This window comes from Dipodomys ordii, unplaced genomic scaffold (assembly GCF_000151885.1).
Source record: "Dipodomys ordii isolate 6190 unplaced genomic scaffold, Dord_2.0 Scaffold24, whole genome shotgun sequence".
Taxonomy (NCBI): Eukaryota; Metazoa; Chordata; class Mammalia; order Rodentia; family Heteromyidae; genus Dipodomys; species Dipodomys ordii.
The window spans coordinates 12016698-12036697 of NW_012267240.1; the positions used below are offsets into that span (position 1 = coordinate 12016698).

A 20000-nucleotide genomic window follows, 5' to 3' on the forward strand; every position below is an offset into this window, starting at 1 on the left:
CTACAGAATTCAATAGATTCTGAGTTACTTGGGAGCAGAGAGAATATTTAAATTTATCTGTGTAGTTTTAGTGGTTAGCACAGTCCACTGAACACAGTAACTTCTCCACGGATCTTCCTGGTCAGGCTTATAATACCATAGTTTCCTCTGTTTTCCATGGCTCATACTGAGACCATGCTGGAGTGAAAAATTAAGTGTCTGAATTACATTCCAAATCTTTATGAAGTAAAGACATTCATTGTGAATATATCTTTGGCCCGCGTGGAGGACTGAGTTCAAAGCCTTGTGGTCACTGAGCTTGAATGGTCAGCCGTGGCTACACTACTTGGGTGAGGTTTTCACCATGCTTTTCTCAAAGACTTCTTCACACACTGGATTTGAACCGAGATCTTCCAAATTTCAGCATCTGGATTAGGTAGTAATTAGTGGCATGAGCCACTAGCATCCAGTATTTGGAACATTTTTATAATTTTGGACTTTTTTTCCCTTTAGTCATGGAGTTTGAACTCAGGGTCTGGTTGCTGTCTCTGAGCTCTTTTGGCTCAAGGCTAGTACTCTACCACAGCACCACTTCTGGTTTTTGAGTTGGTTAATTGGAGATAAGAATCTCACAGAGACTTTTCTGCCTGGGTTGGCTTTGAACCACTACCCTCAGCATCTTGAGTAGCTAGGATTATAGGCATGAGCTAGCAGTGTCAGGCCATTTTAGACTTCTATTAAAAAAAGCCACTATGATATGAAAACATATTCATACTTTATCAATGTAGTTTTCTTTCTGAACTGCATTGTTAGATTAGAGAAATGAGAATGAAGGGTTCGTATGTACTACTGTAATTTCCCAATAGAATGGAAAGAGTTGATTGAAGGTGTATTTGCAATACCTTATATTCAAGAGTCCTATTTTGGCTTCATTTATTTATTTCTTATATTTTTATTATCATTAAATTATGGTTCAAAGGAGCTACCATTCAATAAAGCAGTTTATATATAAAATGCTTTTGGATCTAATTTTATTTAATTATTTTTGAGATAGCATCATACTACGTTTTCCAGGCTACTCTAATTCCTCAACTCAAATGATCCTCCCATCTCACCCTGCCCACTGCTGGGATTAAAGGAATGTACCACCACATCTAATATCAGGAAGCTTCAGGATTTTCACGAAACATTCCCCACAAATGAAAATTTGCAAGTTTCTAGTAACCACTGAACTCCTCAGAGTTTTTAAAAATAGCACTTGACCAAGATTTGCTTTGTTGACTGAGAAAGCTGGCGGAATGATTTATAATATTTGCTGAAAAATTAGGTCTTACAACTTAATAATAGGAGAAGGAAGAAACACTTTTCCCTCATGAAGCAAGGAGAAGCTCCAGGTGACTTTGGAATAAATATGTAAATAGAATTCCCTGGAAAATCTAAACTGGTGAAAATTGCTGTTGGAACAACATGCCATTGCTTGAACCATGGTATGATCGAGTCTATCCTGCTTGCTTTGGAGTGGACATTAGGCCATGTCCCGAGGGGGCAGCTATGTCATACTGTCATGCCTTACATAGCACACTAGCTGTAGCCATCCGTCTTCTCTCCTATACAATTGCTTTTGTTATTTGTGCTAAGAAGTGGAAGAAGTGTTTCTTTGATGGTAGAAAAGCAGCAAGTAGTTAGAAGAAGTATGCTTTGCTTGGAGCTTCCCACCCTGACTCTCCTACTCCATAGGCAAGTTCCAAACAATCCGAGCATCACTTTCCACATCTCTCACTGCCTTCTCCCCCACCTTCTTCTCTTCTTGGTAATAATAGCACCTACCTCACAGGACAGATACATTTATATTATAAGTGATATCTATCTATCTATCTATCTATCTATCTATCTATCTATCTATCTACCTATCTACCTATCTATCTACCTATCTATCTATCTGTCATCTATGTCATTGACCCCAATGTCTAATGCACATCAAGGGTCCTAATTTTGACTAAAGTAGATAAGCTTTCCATTAACGTGTATCAACACAGATGACAGCTTAGTTCTAGGAATCTTATAATGGAGCACACATGTACCTCTTCAGGACATCCACTGTCTACCCAGTCCTGTCGATGGCGATCGAATCCACTGGAACATCTTCGAAGAAGACCCATTTGTAGTTCAGCAAGAAAGCAGCGAAGGGAATAGAAATGAAAAGAAAAAGCAAAAAGGTTGGTAAGTATCTACTTTTCAAACTTTTAGTTTCAGCACATCAACTTCCTTCCACAGGGCCGGTGACTGGAGGACACAGTGTTACTGAATGGACACTGACTGTGTTACTGAATTATCTCTCCTAGTCTGTCACAGTATTAAGGTCACACAGGGCAAGGTCTCCCTCTGCTGAGGTTGGTCGCATTGTATGGAGTGACAGGACTTCTGCACAAAGGTTATGAGCAATTGCTATTCTCTGAAGTTGGTTGTTTTTATTCTAAAGAATAAAGAAATCTGAAAAAATCTCAAGACATTCCCCATCCATCATTAAAACAAGTCAATACAGACAATATTTTGCACCATTTTTCACGACTTCAGATATATATTCATTATTTAGGAGAAAAACAAAGGAGGGGGTAACAATGCTCGATAGGAAAAGTACTCATTACCTTACTCATGTAACCCCTCTGTACAGTAGCTTTACAATAAAAAATGTACATTAAAAAAAGCCATATCAACATCTTATTGTGCAGTTAAGGGTTACCTTAGCATTCTGAAGTATTTTTAAGTAGGTCCTAGGAGAACTGAAATATCTTAGATCCTGTAATATCCTGCCTGGTAACAATATAATAAGACAGTTTATGCTAACAATATGATTTGCTTACTTTTATTTTTTTGTTTACTTTTGTGGTACTGGGGATGGAACCCAGGGCCTTGTGTGTGATAGGCTAATGCTCTACCACAGAGCTACAATCCATAGCCCGACAATATGACTTATTATGAATATTATAGTTTCTTCACCTGGGCCTGAGGTTGTGTCACATCAGATTGACCTCTGACAGAGCTAGAGATGACAGTAAGGCAGGTGATTCTCACTGGGATCTATTATTGTCTAGCTGAGCCTCATGAAGACCCGGGTCACCAAGGCTTGGTGTGAATTTTCATGGCAATCAACGCTTGTATATTGTCACCCCATGTGGCTGGGAGAATTAAGAAAGCTATCTATTTGATGTTACTGAGAACTGGGAACTTGTGCACGGTCTATCTCTCTTGAGCTCTACTCTATGAGTCTTTCTTCCATGGCTAAATTTTATCTGACTTCTTTCATGTAATAAATGACAACTTTGAACACCACAGGTTTCATGAGTTGTATAAGTCCTTCTGGTGAGCCTGAATGTATTTTGGGAAAGTCCAATTACACTGTGATTGAATTAGGCTAAAAAAAGTTTGATTGTGCAAGTACTAGATTATCAAGGTTTTGTTCCTTTGTCCTTGACTAGAATAATTTTGTCTTCTCTACCTAATTTAACAGAGTCTATTCCTTTTCAAGGCCCAGGAATTACTATCCAGAGCATGTTCCGATAAAGCTGTGATTGCATCTCATTTTAATATTGAGCTGTTCTCTCTTATCTAATACCTTATGACTTATGTCTTATGCCAAATTTGATTGAGAATATTTCAGTTAGTGTGAGTTTTATTGATTATATCTGATATATGTGACACAAAATACATTTTGCTAGTTTATTACAATTAAGGATCAACATAATTTTAATATTTAATAAGTCTATATATTTATGTTTATGTCTAATATATGAATCCTATTATTATATAATAATCTAACAGTCATTGATTTACTCTCAAAATAAATAAAAGCCATTCACTTTTTATCTTTATTTTACAATGGATATAGTTTTACTTAGCATCTTTTTCCTTCAGTGTATTGCAATGGATCCACATGATCGCCTTTTTAAAGATTCTTAGATTGTCACTGTGAACCACAGCAAGAAAGATAATAATTTAATTCAAGTGGAAAGTGAAAACATCGCTACCATTAACAAAAAGATGATGTTTATCTATCATTCTCTCTGGACAGGACCTGCTGCAGTCAGCTATTTCATGCCTACCAACTGTGTTCAACACATTTAGCACAGAATAAATATCAGTGCGTGATTTGGACTCCTAACTTCTCAAGTCCCCATTGGCAAATGGCATCTTAGGTTACCTAATGAGATTCTCATGTGCACCATATAGTTAATTTCAGACCAGGCAGATGCCTGATGATGTCTTTTCCTCCTCCTCCTCCTCCACCTCCTCCTCCTCCTCCTCTTCTTCTACCCTTTCCTCTTCCTCCCCTTTTCTTCCTTTCATCCTTCTTCCTTTCTTTTTTTCTTCTTCTTCTTCATTTGTGCTGGTCCTGGGGTTTGAACTCAGGACAGAAATGTTGTCCCCGAGCCTCTTTTTTTTTAATGGCGTCAAGCTAGTACTCTACCACACAAGCCAGAGCTCCATTTCCAGATTTTTGGTGTTTAACTGGAGATAAGAGTCTCATGGACTTTCCTGCCTGGGCTGGCTTTGAACTGTGATCTTCAGATCTCAGCCTTCTGAGTAGCTAGGATTATAGGTAAGAACTACCTGTGTCTGGCCTATCTTCTTCTTCCTTTTCTTTCTTGCTTTTTTTTTTTCCATTTTAAGTCTGGTTAAAAAGTGAAGAATGCACCACCATTTGCTTTTGGAAGACCAGAATGCATTGGTTTTTCTATAAGAGTTGTTTTCTGGGAGGTTCCTTGACCATAATTAATTAAGGAACACACACAATTTCTTGATTCTAGTTTGCTTTTAGGTATTGCATCCAAAAATATCCAAAGCCAGTAGGATATATATTTACCTTATTATGGGACATCATCAAATCTGAAATTTGTGTCAAATGAAAAGTTAACAGAGGAAACATAGTCACTTAGAATGTTAAATTAATCCCAGGGAACAGTTCAGCAGTGATTTCCTTGAGGTATTAGACAATCCTCCAGTTACTTTGTGTGAAATTGAGTTCTACTGAAGATTGTCAGTCAATTAAGCAACTCATTTACTTATTTATTCACAATTGGCCCTCTAATAATCTATCTATGAGTTATAAGGATTAGGAAGGGGGAGGTTTGCTTCAAAAAGCTGATATATTTTGTAGCTTACAGTGTCTTAAAGAGAATCAAATTGGAACTTGCTATTTTGGCATTTTTTTTATAACCCAGTAATCTAAATAGCAACCAAAAGCAATTAGAAGCTAAAGGGCTATTTGCATGTGTATGAGTGTTAATCACTTTTAAAAGCCACCTTCATAACCTTCATATTACTTCTAAATGTTAAATAAATAAAATCATGGTGGGAATAACTTTGTCTCCACTCAGATAGTGTGGATTCTTTAAAAGTGTTTTTACAATACAATGATATTAATTATGTCCTGTTTCAGCATATTGATTTTCCAACTTTTCTTTTTTCTGGTGCTGGTCCTGGGCGCTGACCCTGAGCTTACCTTTTTTGCTCAAGGCTAGTGCTCTATCACTTGAGCTATAGCTCTGCTCTGGCTTTTTAGGTACTGAATTGGAGGTAAGAGTCTCATGGGTTCTCCTGCCCATGTTATGAACTGTGATCTCAGCCTCCTGAGTAGCAAGGATTACAGGCATGAGCGGCCGGTGCCTGGATTTTCCCTTTTTTTTTTAACGGTTATTCACAAAGAGGTAAGCAAGCACCCTCTTTTCTCACTCCTACAGCTCTCATTATACAACCCGAATGAATATGTACTTCTTACATTCTAAGAATAGCAATTGTTTGCCCTTCTCTCAATGAGATGGGCTCTCTCATGACACTGCCTTTCAATGTGCTATTTACTGCATACACCTGGAAAATACCCCACTTAGTAAACCAATTCTACTCAAGCTTCCCTTGTCCCCAGAAACATAGCCTCCCACTCACTGGAGTCCACAGCTCTTTTCTGAGACCTCTTCAATACTAAGTGTAAGCATGAATTATTTTATAATTGGTTGCCCTTATTTGTAAGTCTCAAAGGAAAGCATTGTTAAAAGCAGGTGGAGCTTGAGTTCAAAACATGTACAAAACGTGTAATCTCATGAAAATTATTTTCCCCTTCACTTTAAACATTACTTTGTTGTATCATGATGACTTAGAATTGAATATATTTTAACAGTTTAAAGCAATATTACAATATATGTATTCCATGTGAAGGGATTAATCTAATTAACTTATTTGTGGCCTCAAATACTGATTCTTTTTATTTATGATGAGATTATTGATATTTACTTTCTTAGCAGTTTTGAAATACATGATATGCTTTTATTAACTATAGTTTCCATCCTGTACATTAAACTTCAAAATGTATTCCTATTTGATCAGAACTTCCTTAGCCATAATTAATTTTCCCTTTTTAACCCTCCTCCTTCATTTGAAAAATGAGGTAAAGGAGATTATGTAAAAGTAAAAATTGAACATGATTTCAAAAATGACTCCTGTTTTTCATCCTTAGTCATATCTATGTAGTGGGCATAGAGTGAAGGAGTGAGATTTGCATTTTACAGCCAAGACTTAGAAAATGCTTAGAAATTTTTTCTATGTATTATATTAACATGAAATGTTTTCATACCAAAAGTTTATCATATTTGGGGATTAGTGCCATAGAATCTTATGAGAGAAAAGTCTTAAATTGCTCTCATGTAAGGGGCCAAATCTTCATTTGCTGTGTATAAACATAATACTGTTTTGTAAATATCCATCAGAAACTGAAATTTCAAAAACAAAAATCTGAACATTCAACTCCAAGTGAAATGCAATTGGTTCCCAATGGTTTAATTTTCAAGTTATTCTGATCTTACCATTAGCTAATCAGTCCCACAGCAAATTCATAGAGGTCTGCCATTCTATTCTTCATTCAATTTCAATGATGCATTGACACCAAAGTCCCCCCCACAAACCACAAGTGAATGCGATTTTTTAAAAGGCAGCCTAGACAACAAACAATATTCTCCTAGCTTGCAGCATCTCTCAAATCAAGAAGTACATGCATAAATCACATCACATTTTTTGCTTATCTCAGTGTTGTGGGAAACATTTCTGAAATAATGCTTCTTTTACAAGAGTAATATATTTAGTCAAAGGAAAAACATGTTAGAATGTATTCAGGAGCAATAGACAAAGATTAAAAAATGAAGTGGACATCTTACTGAACAATTGAACTTAAGTCATTTTTGTGGGGAAGATGAAACTTCTACAAAAGAGAAGATAGTAAAGAGACTACAGAATCTGAAGGCTTCCTTAGAGTTAGTATCTAGATCAGGAAGTGAGCAATCATTTTCTATAAAGACCCAGAAAGCAAATATATTAGGATGGGCACTTTTCTCTTAACCAATCATGTAGTGAGTGTAGAAGCAGAGACAGATAGGTACATAATCAGATTTGGCTAATAACTGTGGGCCAATAAAACTTCACTTACAAAAATCAGAAACTGGGTCATATTTGGTTTACATTCTACAGTTTACTAAAGTATATTATAGGTTATTATATAAAAGTAAAGGTCTATAGTATTCTGGAGATTTTGGGTTAACATCTCATCCAGGTATCATGATTTATATGGTTCTTATATCCTAAAGCTATTAGGGTGCACCATGTTAATGGAAAAATCAATTGTACAGCTAGTAAACTAGAGTGAAAAATGATCCTTTAGCATAAAAATAGGAATGATGCTTTTAAAAAGAAGTAAAAGTATTTAGATGAGATGTTCCCACTTTAATACCTACAAAATTTATCATATAGTAAGAGAATGGTCATATAAGATACAGAAAATATTTTTATTTTCAAATATTGGAACATTTTAATTTAAAAGAGCTCATAAAATCTGAAGTACCAATCATAATTATTATTGTTTTGAACAGAAATTAACAAAAGCTCATACCACATTTTCTTTATGGGTGTCCTTGATGTTCCAAATTGGCCTTAAGCACGCTAAGAACAATTGTATCTATATACACTTTTTCTTCTAAAACCAACAAACTTGAAAATACGGTTTCTCAGAATTTTCATCCCTGACCTTTTATATACCTTTTATATACATACATATATACCAAGTATACAGACACTACTGCAAGATACATTATGAAATTTTTACATAGTTAAGTAATAATTTGGAATATTCTTTCTCTCTGTCTCTGTCTTTCTCTGTCTCTCTGTGTTTATGTCTGTCTGTGTGTGTATACTGGGGTTTGAACTTATAGCTTTGCATTTATACCTATAGACCTGCTTTTTTCTTGGATAATTGGATATAGTACCTCAGGATTTTCTGTTCAGGATGGGTTCAAATCTCTATCCTCCAGATCTCAGTCTTCTGAATAGCTATATTTACAGGCATGAGCTACTGATTTATGGATATATATCTAATAAAATAAAGGCCCACGTTTTGGTCTAGATTTCTAGAATATACAATAGTCCTAACATGTGCTTATAAAATACAACCACCAATGTTATCCTTCCAATTCTGCTACCTCATTTTAAAATTCATGTTTTCTTCCTTTCTACAAATGCCTGGTGAGAAATAAAAGCACCTACATTTAGTTTATCTTCTTTTGATTAAATTTTCGCAAGGAAAATCATTATTTGCAATTGCCATCTACTAATAACCGGCCTCTTTTCAGTTTCAGAATGTGGATGGCGAGAAAGAATTAATGTTGGAAGAAAACCAACAATAGTTAGGCTAATCTGGAAAATGGCAATCCTTGAACAAGTCTTTCTAATTAACAGCCACAGCTTATGTTGGCAAAATGTTCTCAATTGTGCATTTTCATGGCTTTAAGGAAATGAAGAATATATAAAAGTACATTGAAATTTGCATTCAAATCATGCTGTGCAGAAGCAAAGTTAATTATATACTGGGCAAGCCTCTAATCCCAGATTAGGGCAAAGTAATTAGTAATAGCGTAGAACTGCTAACTTTTCTTTTCTTTTCTTCTACAAGTACTGGTGTTTGAAATCAGGACCTCCCACTTGCTCAGCTGGTGCTTTACCACTTAAGCCACCCCTCCAGCCCTACTTTTCGCTGATTATTTTGGAGATGGATTCTTCTGGACTTGCCTCAAACTGTAGTCCTCTGGATGTCAGCTTCTTGAATAGCTATGATTACAAATGGGAAACACAGGTGCCAGGCATCTATATGTTCTACATATTTTAATCAAGGAAATGATCATTTTATCTGGATTGTTGAAATTTAAAAATATATAGTTCCTTACAACAGATAACTAGATATTTTAGGAACATGGTTATTGAATAATGCTTAGCTACTTCCTTCTTCCATCATTGATCTCATTTTAATTTTGTTTCCTTTGAGCTTCCTCACTCATTTGCTCTTCTATGGGATTTTAATAATCACATTATGATGTTCCAATAATTTCGCTGTGCATACGACAGATTGCTAATGGAAATAACTAACATCTTAAAACTTACCAGCATTCCCGTTATTGCAGTATTTATTGAAGGGCCAGCCTGAGTACCTCGTCAAATTTTCACTGTTTCCATTAGATGGATTGTTAAGTTTGGCAGTGACTATTTTATTTATTTTTGCTTTTATTAAGAATGTTTTTATACTGCTTTTTAAAAATTACTTTTTTCTAACAGGAAAAATTCTGAAAGGAATTGTTGCTTTTTGTTGTTTTTCCCCCCCAGTGGGAAGCTATTGATTTGTGTAATTGTTTTGTAACTGGGATCTTTACTTGCAAACAATAACTTGGGGTACCCCATCTGTCATTTTTGTTTCCTTCCCTTAGACATTAGCTAGAATCACAGACATAGGTTAGGTAGCTAAAAGTGTTTATCATATTTCAATCCCCATTATGCCTCTGGGGCTTCAAAGTTCAGTATATTTTTCATGTTGTTGTAAATTATTATTATTATTGCATAAATCCCCTGTGTTTTATGTCAGTGTGCTAACATTTTCTTCTTAAAAGAAAAAATGTTAGATTTTATCAGTTATTTTCCCATTTATTAAGACTTCAAATAATCTTCAGTCTTTGTGCTACAAATTACATTATGAGATCTCTTTCCTTTTTGAAGACAGGGTTTTGCTATGTAGCCTGGGCTGACTTTGAACATGCGGACCTCCTGCTTCAGTCTCTCTAATGCTGGGAGTATAGACACATGCTACTATTTGTGGTTTAAATTAAATCATATTTGTATTCATGGTGTAAATTCATTTGGGTTTGATTTTTAACTGCTGAGGTCCCAAAATTTCATGTTTATAAATATAGTAAGCTGTCTATAACGAATCAACAGCTAACATTATATGATATAGAAAGATTGAATCATATGAATAAAAGAAAGATAAAATGGTTGCTCACTTCTACCAATTGTCATTGAACTGTATCAATTTGAGGATGCAAAGAGAAACTAGAAAGCAAGAAAATAAAGCTTTGGAAAGCAGTTGAACCATTCATTGCTTTCTGCATGATTGTTTTCCTTCTAGAAATTTAACAGGATAAACCAACTCATAGCTAGAAACAAGGCAGCCATACTAGACTATGAATGAATTGCTGTGCAATTAAGGCTCATGAGAGCCCTCATCAGAGATTAATAGAAGATATACTATATTGTTGAAATGTTAGAAAAGCTGATAATTTCACTAATACAAATTCAGGAATAAGCAAAGAATATCTTGGAAATAATTGTCAGAATTTTTAAGTGGGATGAAAACTGTAACTTACTAACAGGATGAAAATTGGAAGTATTCCTTTTTTTGTTTATTTATGGGACAGGGAATTGAAGTCAGAGCCTTATGTACACTAGACAAGAACTCTACCACTTAAGCCATTCCCTCATTCATATTCTCCAACAGCAGCACCAATAAAGACTTCACAGTTTCATAGATACCTTCCCTTCACTTACCACAAGCTCTTTTCCAACTTGTAATCAAATTTCAAGCATATTTCACTTCTGGGCCTTCTGCTCTGAGATTCTCTTACTCTCCCATCCTACTCACACTTTCTATGGAACCCCATTCAAGTATAGTTTTCATGTTGCTGTAAAATAATATGTGTTACTGTACCCCCTGAGACAGTATCTCTTGATACAGACACATGATCTCTCAACTCTCAGTACTAAGCTTGAGGGTAGAAAATTTATTGTCTAAAGGAAGGTTTGGAGTGAGAGATATGAGCATAATGATTCAGCTTCTCAGAGCTTTTACCATTTGGAATCAAGCTCGTTATTCCAATATTTTAAGAAAATACTTTTAAAAAATGATTGGTCTTAAATATGGCTTTTGGTGTCACAGTCTGCCCAAAACATGTTTTAACAATTTGGCTCCTTGTTTGTAAAATATTTTTGACTTCTTTTGGAATATTGTAGCTCTTCTAGTGACAAATGTTAGAGACCAAAATATGATTACTAAAGGAAGAGTAGGATCACGATTAGTGTGCCTTATTTTGTAGTTTTTAGAATATATATATATATATATATATGTATGAATATAAAATGAGTATTCTGTCTGGGATGTGGGTCATAGTAGGAGCAAGGAGTGCAAAGAGAAAGGGTCGAGGAGGAAGAATATGGTCGAAATACTTTATGCATGTGTGAACCATGGAGCTTGGTGAGATGGTTTGGGAAAGGGGGCTGAGAGCTGAGGAAGAATGACTGAGATGGTTGAGTCTGATCAAGGTTCATCGCTGCATATATGTCAAGATGAAAGCCCCTCATGGGACCCGTTGAGAATTCCATTAAAAATGCTGCTGTGTTTCCCACTGAACTATATGTGCAGCTTCTGGTGTCTTGCATGAGGCCAGAATGGGATCCTGTCCTGGAAAATGCTGTAGCACAGTGCAATGAATCCCATTCCAATAACAGATGCATCATTGCACACTTGACTCCCTTTCCAAGTTGGGGTGCCTCTAACATTGAATTAGTAATTTGGAATTTAATGAATAATATGTAACACTCGGTTAGAAGCTTTTTCACAAAACAAATGAACCATATCGCCTCATTTTAGATGACCCGTAAAGCCCCTGTTTGAGCACATAATAGTTGAACTGAGCTCAGTTTAACCAGGATCAGTCAGAGAATTCTCACCTCCAACTTGGCAGTATTCCTCACAATTTGATGCTTGCACAAAATTGAGGCTATCCTATTTAGTCGAAAGAGTCTGAGCTTTAGAAATGCATACGTAAAACCAGGGTCAGTTTTTGTCTCTGCCACCTATTGCAATTTAGGGAGTTAATATTGGAGATTCTGTTTTGTTGGAATGGAGGCTGTCACGTTCAAGTTTTCTGGGTGAGGATGAGGACGAAGCCCTTGTTTTACTTTTCTACAGTCTATCAATGTAAATTCTCTTATACATTTTTAACGTTCGTAGCACCTAGTACAGATAAAAAATGCCTGTTTGAAGGAATAGCCAAGAAATTTGAACATAATTCTATAAAGTAAAATCTACATAATGCCTTCTATATCCAGACTCACACTTCACCTACCTCCAGCACAAAAGTTAGGGTGCTAAAGCAGTCAGGAGAAAGTTTTATTGATTGATGAATAAATTCTTTTTTAGAATCTAAAGTTTCTTGCCAGCATCTATCCTTGCTCTCTTGGTAGAATAGAAAGAAGAGTTGAGTTCAGGGGGAAAGAAGAAGGAAAAAAAAAAAACGATTTCTCCCGCGGGCTGTGAGCCACTGAAGCGAATACTCAACAACAAAGAAACCTACGGGATGTTTCAAGATTCCATTTTGTGACACTGTTCCTTAAAAATTTCTGACTTTGTGCCAATGTTACACTTGAGCGGCTCCTCTAAACCTGTAAGGCAAATAGGAAGCAACTTTTTACTTTGTGGTTGGTTCAGAAAAAGGAATGTAAAATCTTGGTGGCTTTTGGTAATCATTAATTCAACACTAGAGGTGCCCTTGCCTATAGAACCTCAACTTGGCAAGGGGGTCCAGGTGCGCCACGATGGAGCTGTTGTTGGAATGGGATTCACTGTGATGTGTGCCCGCATTTTTTTTGGGACCAGGCTCTCATACTGGCCTCATGCAGGACACTAGAAGCTATACATAGAGTTCAGTGGAAAACACAGTAATATTTTTAGTAGGATACTGAACTGCTCATATTACTTAGAAATTTTTTTATTTAGTGATGCTAAGATTCATGGCTGTTTTTCTCTTGGAGCTCTCTGTCCTCATCAGGTGCATTGATACATGAATCATCTCACCTCTCACTGCCAAGGGAGCAAATGTGGACTCTGACAGGAGATGAACAGCTGTCAGATAAAATGATAGCCTCATCAAAGAAAGGTCATCATGCTAATTTATCACCCTATTATGAATGAGTCTCGGCATTGAGGTTGGAATGTGGAGGATGACAGAGAAAACAGTAAAGATGACATGTCTAGATAATGGTAACTTCGCTCTTGTAATGAACCACAATCATTTAGAAAAGGAGTCCTCTGAAGTAGAAGAGACCTTAGAGGATCAGAGAGAGGAACTCATTACCGGTTCCAGGAAATCATGTCTTTGTCCTCCCAGGTCCGAGATGACTACTTGAGAGACAAAGTTTAATCCCAGTTGGGAGCTTGGAAATAATCTGCAGGGGGGATTAAGAATGTGATATGATTGAGTCAGGAAACTAGGCAGGAATCACTGATGTGAAATCTGTTCAGAGTGCAGAGATGGTTTGTGGAAGGTATCAGTGGCTGCTCTAGAGGGCAAAATAGAGTGAGGAGGCTTGGCTGACTCCAGAGCATACCGGAGACAATCTCATTTCATCCCTTCATTATTTGGGGTTCTACTTTTTGCAAAATGTAACTGATGCCTAAGGAGAAACAGTTGAAAAAGCATTTTTATGAAATCACTTGCACAGTTTACCCCATTAATTAACCCCAGATTGTTTTTCATGTATTTTATAATGTCACTAAATCTTGCTGACAAGCTATACAAGCTCATTTGAAATATGATAATATAATATTAACATTTTCTATGAGTCCCAAGAAGATGAAGTGTCACCGTATAATGCTAAGATACAGCAACTAAGTGAATAGTCTTACAGTCATTTCCAGAATATTAACTTTAGAAGGTATTTGTTCACAGTGTTTTTTTGTTTATTTTTTTTAGCAGTACTGGAGTTTGAACTCAGAGCCTCCTGCTGTCTGGGCCAGAGCCCTACCACTTGAGTCATATTTCCAGTCTTGCTTTTTGCTGGTTATTCTAGCAGACTTTTCAGCTTGGACTGGGCTTGATCTGTGATCCTCCAGATTTCAGCCTCCTGAGTACTTCATATCACAGGTATGAGCTACTGACCCCTAGATTCCTTTAAAAAAATGTTTGATAGTACACTTCTATATCTTTCAAGAGATATTATATTTTGAGATAATTTGAGAGGTAACTTTGCTAATATTTTTGTTTAATTAGGATTTCTTTTACATATATCATAGTCCATATTAGTTTATGATAGGCCATTGATCCAAGAATATGTTTCCCATTCATATTTAAAATTCATAGTAAATTGAAATATATCATCTTCTAAATTCATGTGTGTGTGCTTGTGTGTGTGTTTGTGTGTATGTGGCTGTCTGTCTGTCTCTCCTGGGGCTTGAACTCGGGAACTGGGTGCTGTTCTTGAGCTTTAGTGCTCAAGGCTAGCTAGTACTCTACCACTTTGAGCTATAGCTCTATTTCAGCTTTGTGTTAGTTAACTGGAGATAAAGAGTCTCACAGACTTTCCAGCCTGACAGCTTTGAACTTCAATTCTCAGATTTCAGCCTCCTGAGTAGCTAGGATTACAGAATTTTTTCTAACTAGACTGTGGTAAATATATATAAATGCGTAAGAAACAAATGCATGAAAGAAAAAAATATTAAAATATATATCTAAGGGTTCATTTTCCTAACATCACATTATCTGACCTTTTCTGCTTGACTCAGACATATACTAGATATTGCAAATAAGGGAAACCATGGGACCTATGTTTCTTTGGGCCTGGCTTACTTCACTTAATAGAATTTTTTCCAAGTCTTTCCATTTCCTAACAAATGGGGCAATGTCATTCTTTCTGATGGAGGCATAGAATTCCATTGTGTATATATACCACATTTTCTTGATCCATTCATCTACTGAGGGGCATCTGGGTTGGTTCCATCTCTTAGCTATGGTAAATAATGCTGCAATAAACATAGTTGTGCTGGTAGCTTTAGTATTGTCTTGTTTGTGATCATTTGGGTAAATGCCCAAAAGTGGGATTCTGGGTCATAGGGGAACTCTATGTGGGGTCTTTTGAGGAACTTCCATACTGCTTTCTAAAGTGGTTGAACAAGTTTCCAGTCCCACCAACAATGAAGTAAGGTTTTGTCCACATCCCCTCCAGCATCTGTTGTTGTTAGAAAGCGTGGTTATTTAAAAATATATAAATTCAATTTGGTGGAAACATTTTTCAAAAACTTTTTTGATATAACCAAGATGACTCCCTTATGATTGAAAAGTCTGTTTGAGAATTTTGGGTACATGCAGATATACATATAAATGCCATACATATGTCACGCATGTGTGTTTGCGCCAGTGAATGCATGTGTAATTCAGTTTGTTTTCTTGAATTCCAAGTGATACTACTAATGCTTAAATAATAAGGTGTTGGAAGCTTAACAATGGGGGGGGCTCATGTCTATGATCCCAGGTACCCAGGAAGCTGAGATCTGCAGAACGGTGATTTCAAACCAGAATGGCCAGACAAGTCTATGAGAGGCCTTGCCAAAAAAACTAGCAAAACAGTGAGGCTGGAGCTGTGGCTCAAGAAATAATGCATAGTTTGACTTGTACTGGCTTTTAGGAGAGAGCAAGCTTGTCTTTCTCTTGACAGTTTTGTCGCCCTCTCCTTATTGCACATCTTAGACCACATCTGACCGATGAGAAGAATTGCCAGGCTGTGCTAGGCTTCATATCTTACAAGTCATGCATTACTACATGCATTCCATTCTGAGGAAACCTATGTTCCTTCCATAGTGCCCTTCTTTATTCTACATCAGATTTGTTGGGCATATAAAAATCTCAAATTACTATATGCTAATTCCATCAGAGTTTTATGCAGCTCATGTTTTCCAATGTTCTATGTCTTATTAAAGACAGCCAAAAAAAAGAAGGATTTTAAGAATTGGGGTGTGAAGCAATTTTCTGCTTCATAAAATGCAGTTAATGTCACCTTATGTTCGCAGAAACATTTTTAGCTGTGTAGATTTTGTATTTTTTCCTTTGGATTTGCTTTTAATGAGACTGACTTTAATTCATACACACACACACACACACACACACACACAATAAAGCAAAAGTCATATAAACATTCATGGAATATGTGGACAGATCTGAATCGCTACGCCATTCTCTCATCCAGCTCACTCATAGCCAGCCCACCACATCCCATGCCATTTTCCTGTTCATTTGCTATAACCGCTATATTATTTTGATCTGGGCCTTCATTTGTTATTTCTCGTTTTCTGCAAGTGATGCTTGCTAGAGTTATTTATTTATTTCCACTGTCACTGTTTGCTTCACTAAACCCATCCTGACCATAGACAACATTTTTTTCCCTAACTAGATTGTGGCAAATATACAGCATAGTTTCCTCCCTAATCAGCACATTTGTTATATTTCTTCCCTTTATTAGGCAAGCATCTGCAGTAAAGGGCCAGATAGTAAATATTCTGAGCTAGTGGGCCATATGGTCTCTGTTACAGAAATTCCATCATGGAAGATAAATGGGTTAACCTAGAAATTCCAGTACTACCCTAAATGTTGAATATGCCAGTGCAGCAACAACTTAGACAACGCAAGGGCTGTAGGAAAATCTTAGTACCAGAAAGGCCTTTGGTAAGCGAGCATATAATTTATGATGCAAACATCCCATGTGCCAGTAGGCTCAAGCCTGTAACCCTAGCTACTCAGGAGGTTGCCATCTGAGGATCTTGATTCAAAAGCAGACCAGGCAGGAAAGTCCATGAGTCTCTTATCTCCAATAAAATACTGAGAAAAAACTGGAAGTAGAACCATGACTCAAGTGGTAGAACGCTAGCCTAGAGCAAAAGAAGCTAGGGGACAGCATCTAGGTCCTGAGACTGGGGGGCGGGGATATGTCGAGGGGCAGAGAAGGAGAGAGGAAGAGAGGGAGAGGGAGAGAGAGAATGAGAAAGAAAGAGAAGAGGCATTGACTGAATAGAATACAGGACTGAGGCTTGTATTCAGGGCCTGGGTACTCTCTCTGAGCTAGTTTGCTCAAGGCTCCAGCTCTACCACTTGAGCCACAGGTCCACTTTTGCTTTTTGGTGGTTAATTGGAGAGAAGTGTCTCACTGACTTTCCTGCCTGGGGTAGCTTCAAAACGTGATCTTTCTATCTCAGCCTCTTGAGTAGCTAGATTACAGCATGAGCCGCAGGTGCCCAGCTTGATAAATTGGATTTGTACACTTCACAGACAATGGTGTACTCAACTCTAATTGCTTCTCAACATCATAGTCTGTTTGGTTTTTTTATTTTTTGGTTGGTCGTGTGGCTTGAACTCTGGGCTTGGGCGCTGTCCCTCAGCTCTTCAGCTCAAGGCTAGTGCTCTACCACTTGAGCCACAGCACCACTTCTGGTTTTCTGAGTGGTTTATTGGAGATAAAAGTCTCACTGACTTTTCCTGCCCGGGCTGGCTTTGAACCTTGATCCTCAGATCTCAGCCTCTTGAATAGCTAGGATTACAGGGGTGAGCCACAGGCACCCAGATCATAGCCTTTTTACACAACTTTTCTCATATGTTTCTCTCTTATCCTGTGTGCTTTCTTGTTTGTTTTGTTACTTTACATAATCCTGTGGTGGTTCAGGAAGATGTGAAATGCTTGAAGTACTCTGAGCCCATTGTTTGAAAGAGTAGATCAAAGATGATCAGTTCTTTCCAGAGACAACTACACAGGTCTATGAGGGCCACACAGAAGTAAACTGATGTGCCAGCTACTGAGATGTGTGTAGAAAACACACAGCACAAGGTGAAATAATAGTAATAAAGTCTCCTCTATTGGATAAAATAATGCTTGCATGCTATTTTAACTAACTATTCACAGATGCATTTTTGTCTGTTTGCTTTACTTCGGTTGGTCATGGAGCTTGAACTCAGCATTGTCCCTAAGCTTTTTCACTCAAGCCTGTGCTCCACCACTTTAAGCCACAATTTCCCTTCCAGTTTTCTGGTGGTAAATTGGAGCTAAGAGTCTCACAGACTTTCCAGCCATGACTGGCTTTGAATCATGAAACTCAGATCTCAGCCTCCTGAGGATTACAAAAGTAAGCCACCTGCACCTGGCTTCATTTACTTAGTTTTCAAACCAGCATTACTAATACTTCTCCATGTGACTGTGAGGACTAGATAAAATAATAATGGAATTAATCGACTTTAGTGGCAGGAAAGGTGTTTCTGTGATGGCTAGCACAGAGTAAATCTAGAATAAAAGGTAGATATTATAAACATTTAAGAATCTCCTGGTCTAAGGTACTTGTACCCTTCAAGCAACCTTCCTCCCTTCCTTTCAAACCTCTTGTGCTTTTGCAGTAATAGCATCTGCAGTAGCCACCAAGGAAGAAAATTCAGACAAAGATAAAATAGATCTGTGTGTTAGTGCAGTATGTGAGGGGAGGGGGTAGAAGGAATTCTGATCAGGGAACTCTTTCCTGCATGCTCACAAGGTATTATTTTAGGAATATAAAAATCTATGGTTTTCAAAGGAGATCCTAGCATTAGAGTTTTTTTTTTCAGTCAAAGGCATGACTCATGAAGATAATAAGTCATTCTCCCTTGACAATAAATTGTCGTGGAAAGATTTCAAGAGCCAAGAGAAAAGAAAAAAGTAGCCTTGCTAAGAAGAAGAAAAACTAGGCTTTCCAAAGCCTACCAATTCCTTTTTATAAAGGCTCAGGGAAAGAAGGCTGCAATGCTGAGCGTCATTCAATAATGTGCCTCATGGAATCATGAACTGGATTTGTCATTGTTTTATTTCTGATAATGTATACGAGGCTAGTCAGAGTGTCACACAATTATACAAAAAGATACATTTTAATGGAAGCACTATGTTCTTTGAACTAAATAAATCACGGGTTATTACATGCTCTGCCAAATTACTAGATTTTTCACTTTTGCATGAATGAGAAATTTCCAGGCGTGTCATTTCCCTACAAACTCTGGGAAGGCTGTGATAATAGATAAAACTGTGTCTCTAACATATTTATAAGATGATTTCTTTGTTGCTTTGTATGTCCCTCCCTCACGGTATAACCCCTGCTTTCATTGTATTTGATGTTGGTATAATTTTTGGAGGGGAAGGGCAAAAACGAATCTTTTAAATAGGGATGCAGGTGGACCCATTGCAACAAGGAGATGTACAAGTCGTTATGTTGAAAAACGAACTTTACTACTTTGGCTGGGGTGTGGGGGGGCAGGGGGTGGAGGGATGAGAGTTGGGAAGGGATGGGAAGGGGAAACAAAGGAGGAGGCAAGAATTCTTGATAAGAAATGTACTCATTACCTTGCCCATGTAATTGTAACCCCTCTGTATGGTATTTTCACAATAAAAATAAATAAAATAAAATAAAATAAAAACTGTGTCTCTGACCCAGGGTTTGATAGAAAATAAACTCTTAGCATTTAGAAAATATCATGAAAATCTTGAGCTGTATAATTCCCATCAAGAAATTATAATTGTTGCTGGGCATCAGTGACCCATGCCTACAATCCTAGCTAATAAGAAGGCTGAAATTTGTGGATTGTGGTTCAAAGCTAGCCTGGTCAGGAAAGTCTGTGAGCCTCTCATTTCCAATTAAGCACACAAAAAGCTGGAAGTGGAGCTGTGGCCCAAGTGGTAGAGCACTAGTCTTGAGCAAATAGCTCAGGGACAGCACCCATTTCCAGAGTAAAAGTCTGAGGACCAGAGCACAAGAAAGAAAGAAAAAGAAGGAAGGAAGGAAGGAAGGAAGGAAGGAAGGAAGGAAGGAAGGAAGGAAGGAAGGAAGGAAG

The 20000-nt window shown here is 37.2% G+C and overlaps 1 protein-coding gene across 1 annotated transcript in view; it reads right to left on the reverse strand.

The window, feature by feature from the left end:
• The window catches only part of Plxdc2 (plexin domain containing 2), a 394422-nt gene that overhangs the window by 49436 nt on the left and 324986 nt on the right, over nt 1-20000 (reverse strand). The window contains exon 10 of the mRNA XM_013014718.1: nt 2061-2121. Within this exon, the coding sequence (XP_012870172.1) occupies nt 2061-2121 (61 nt within the window). The remainder of the gene's footprint in view (nt 1-2060; nt 2122-20000) is intronic.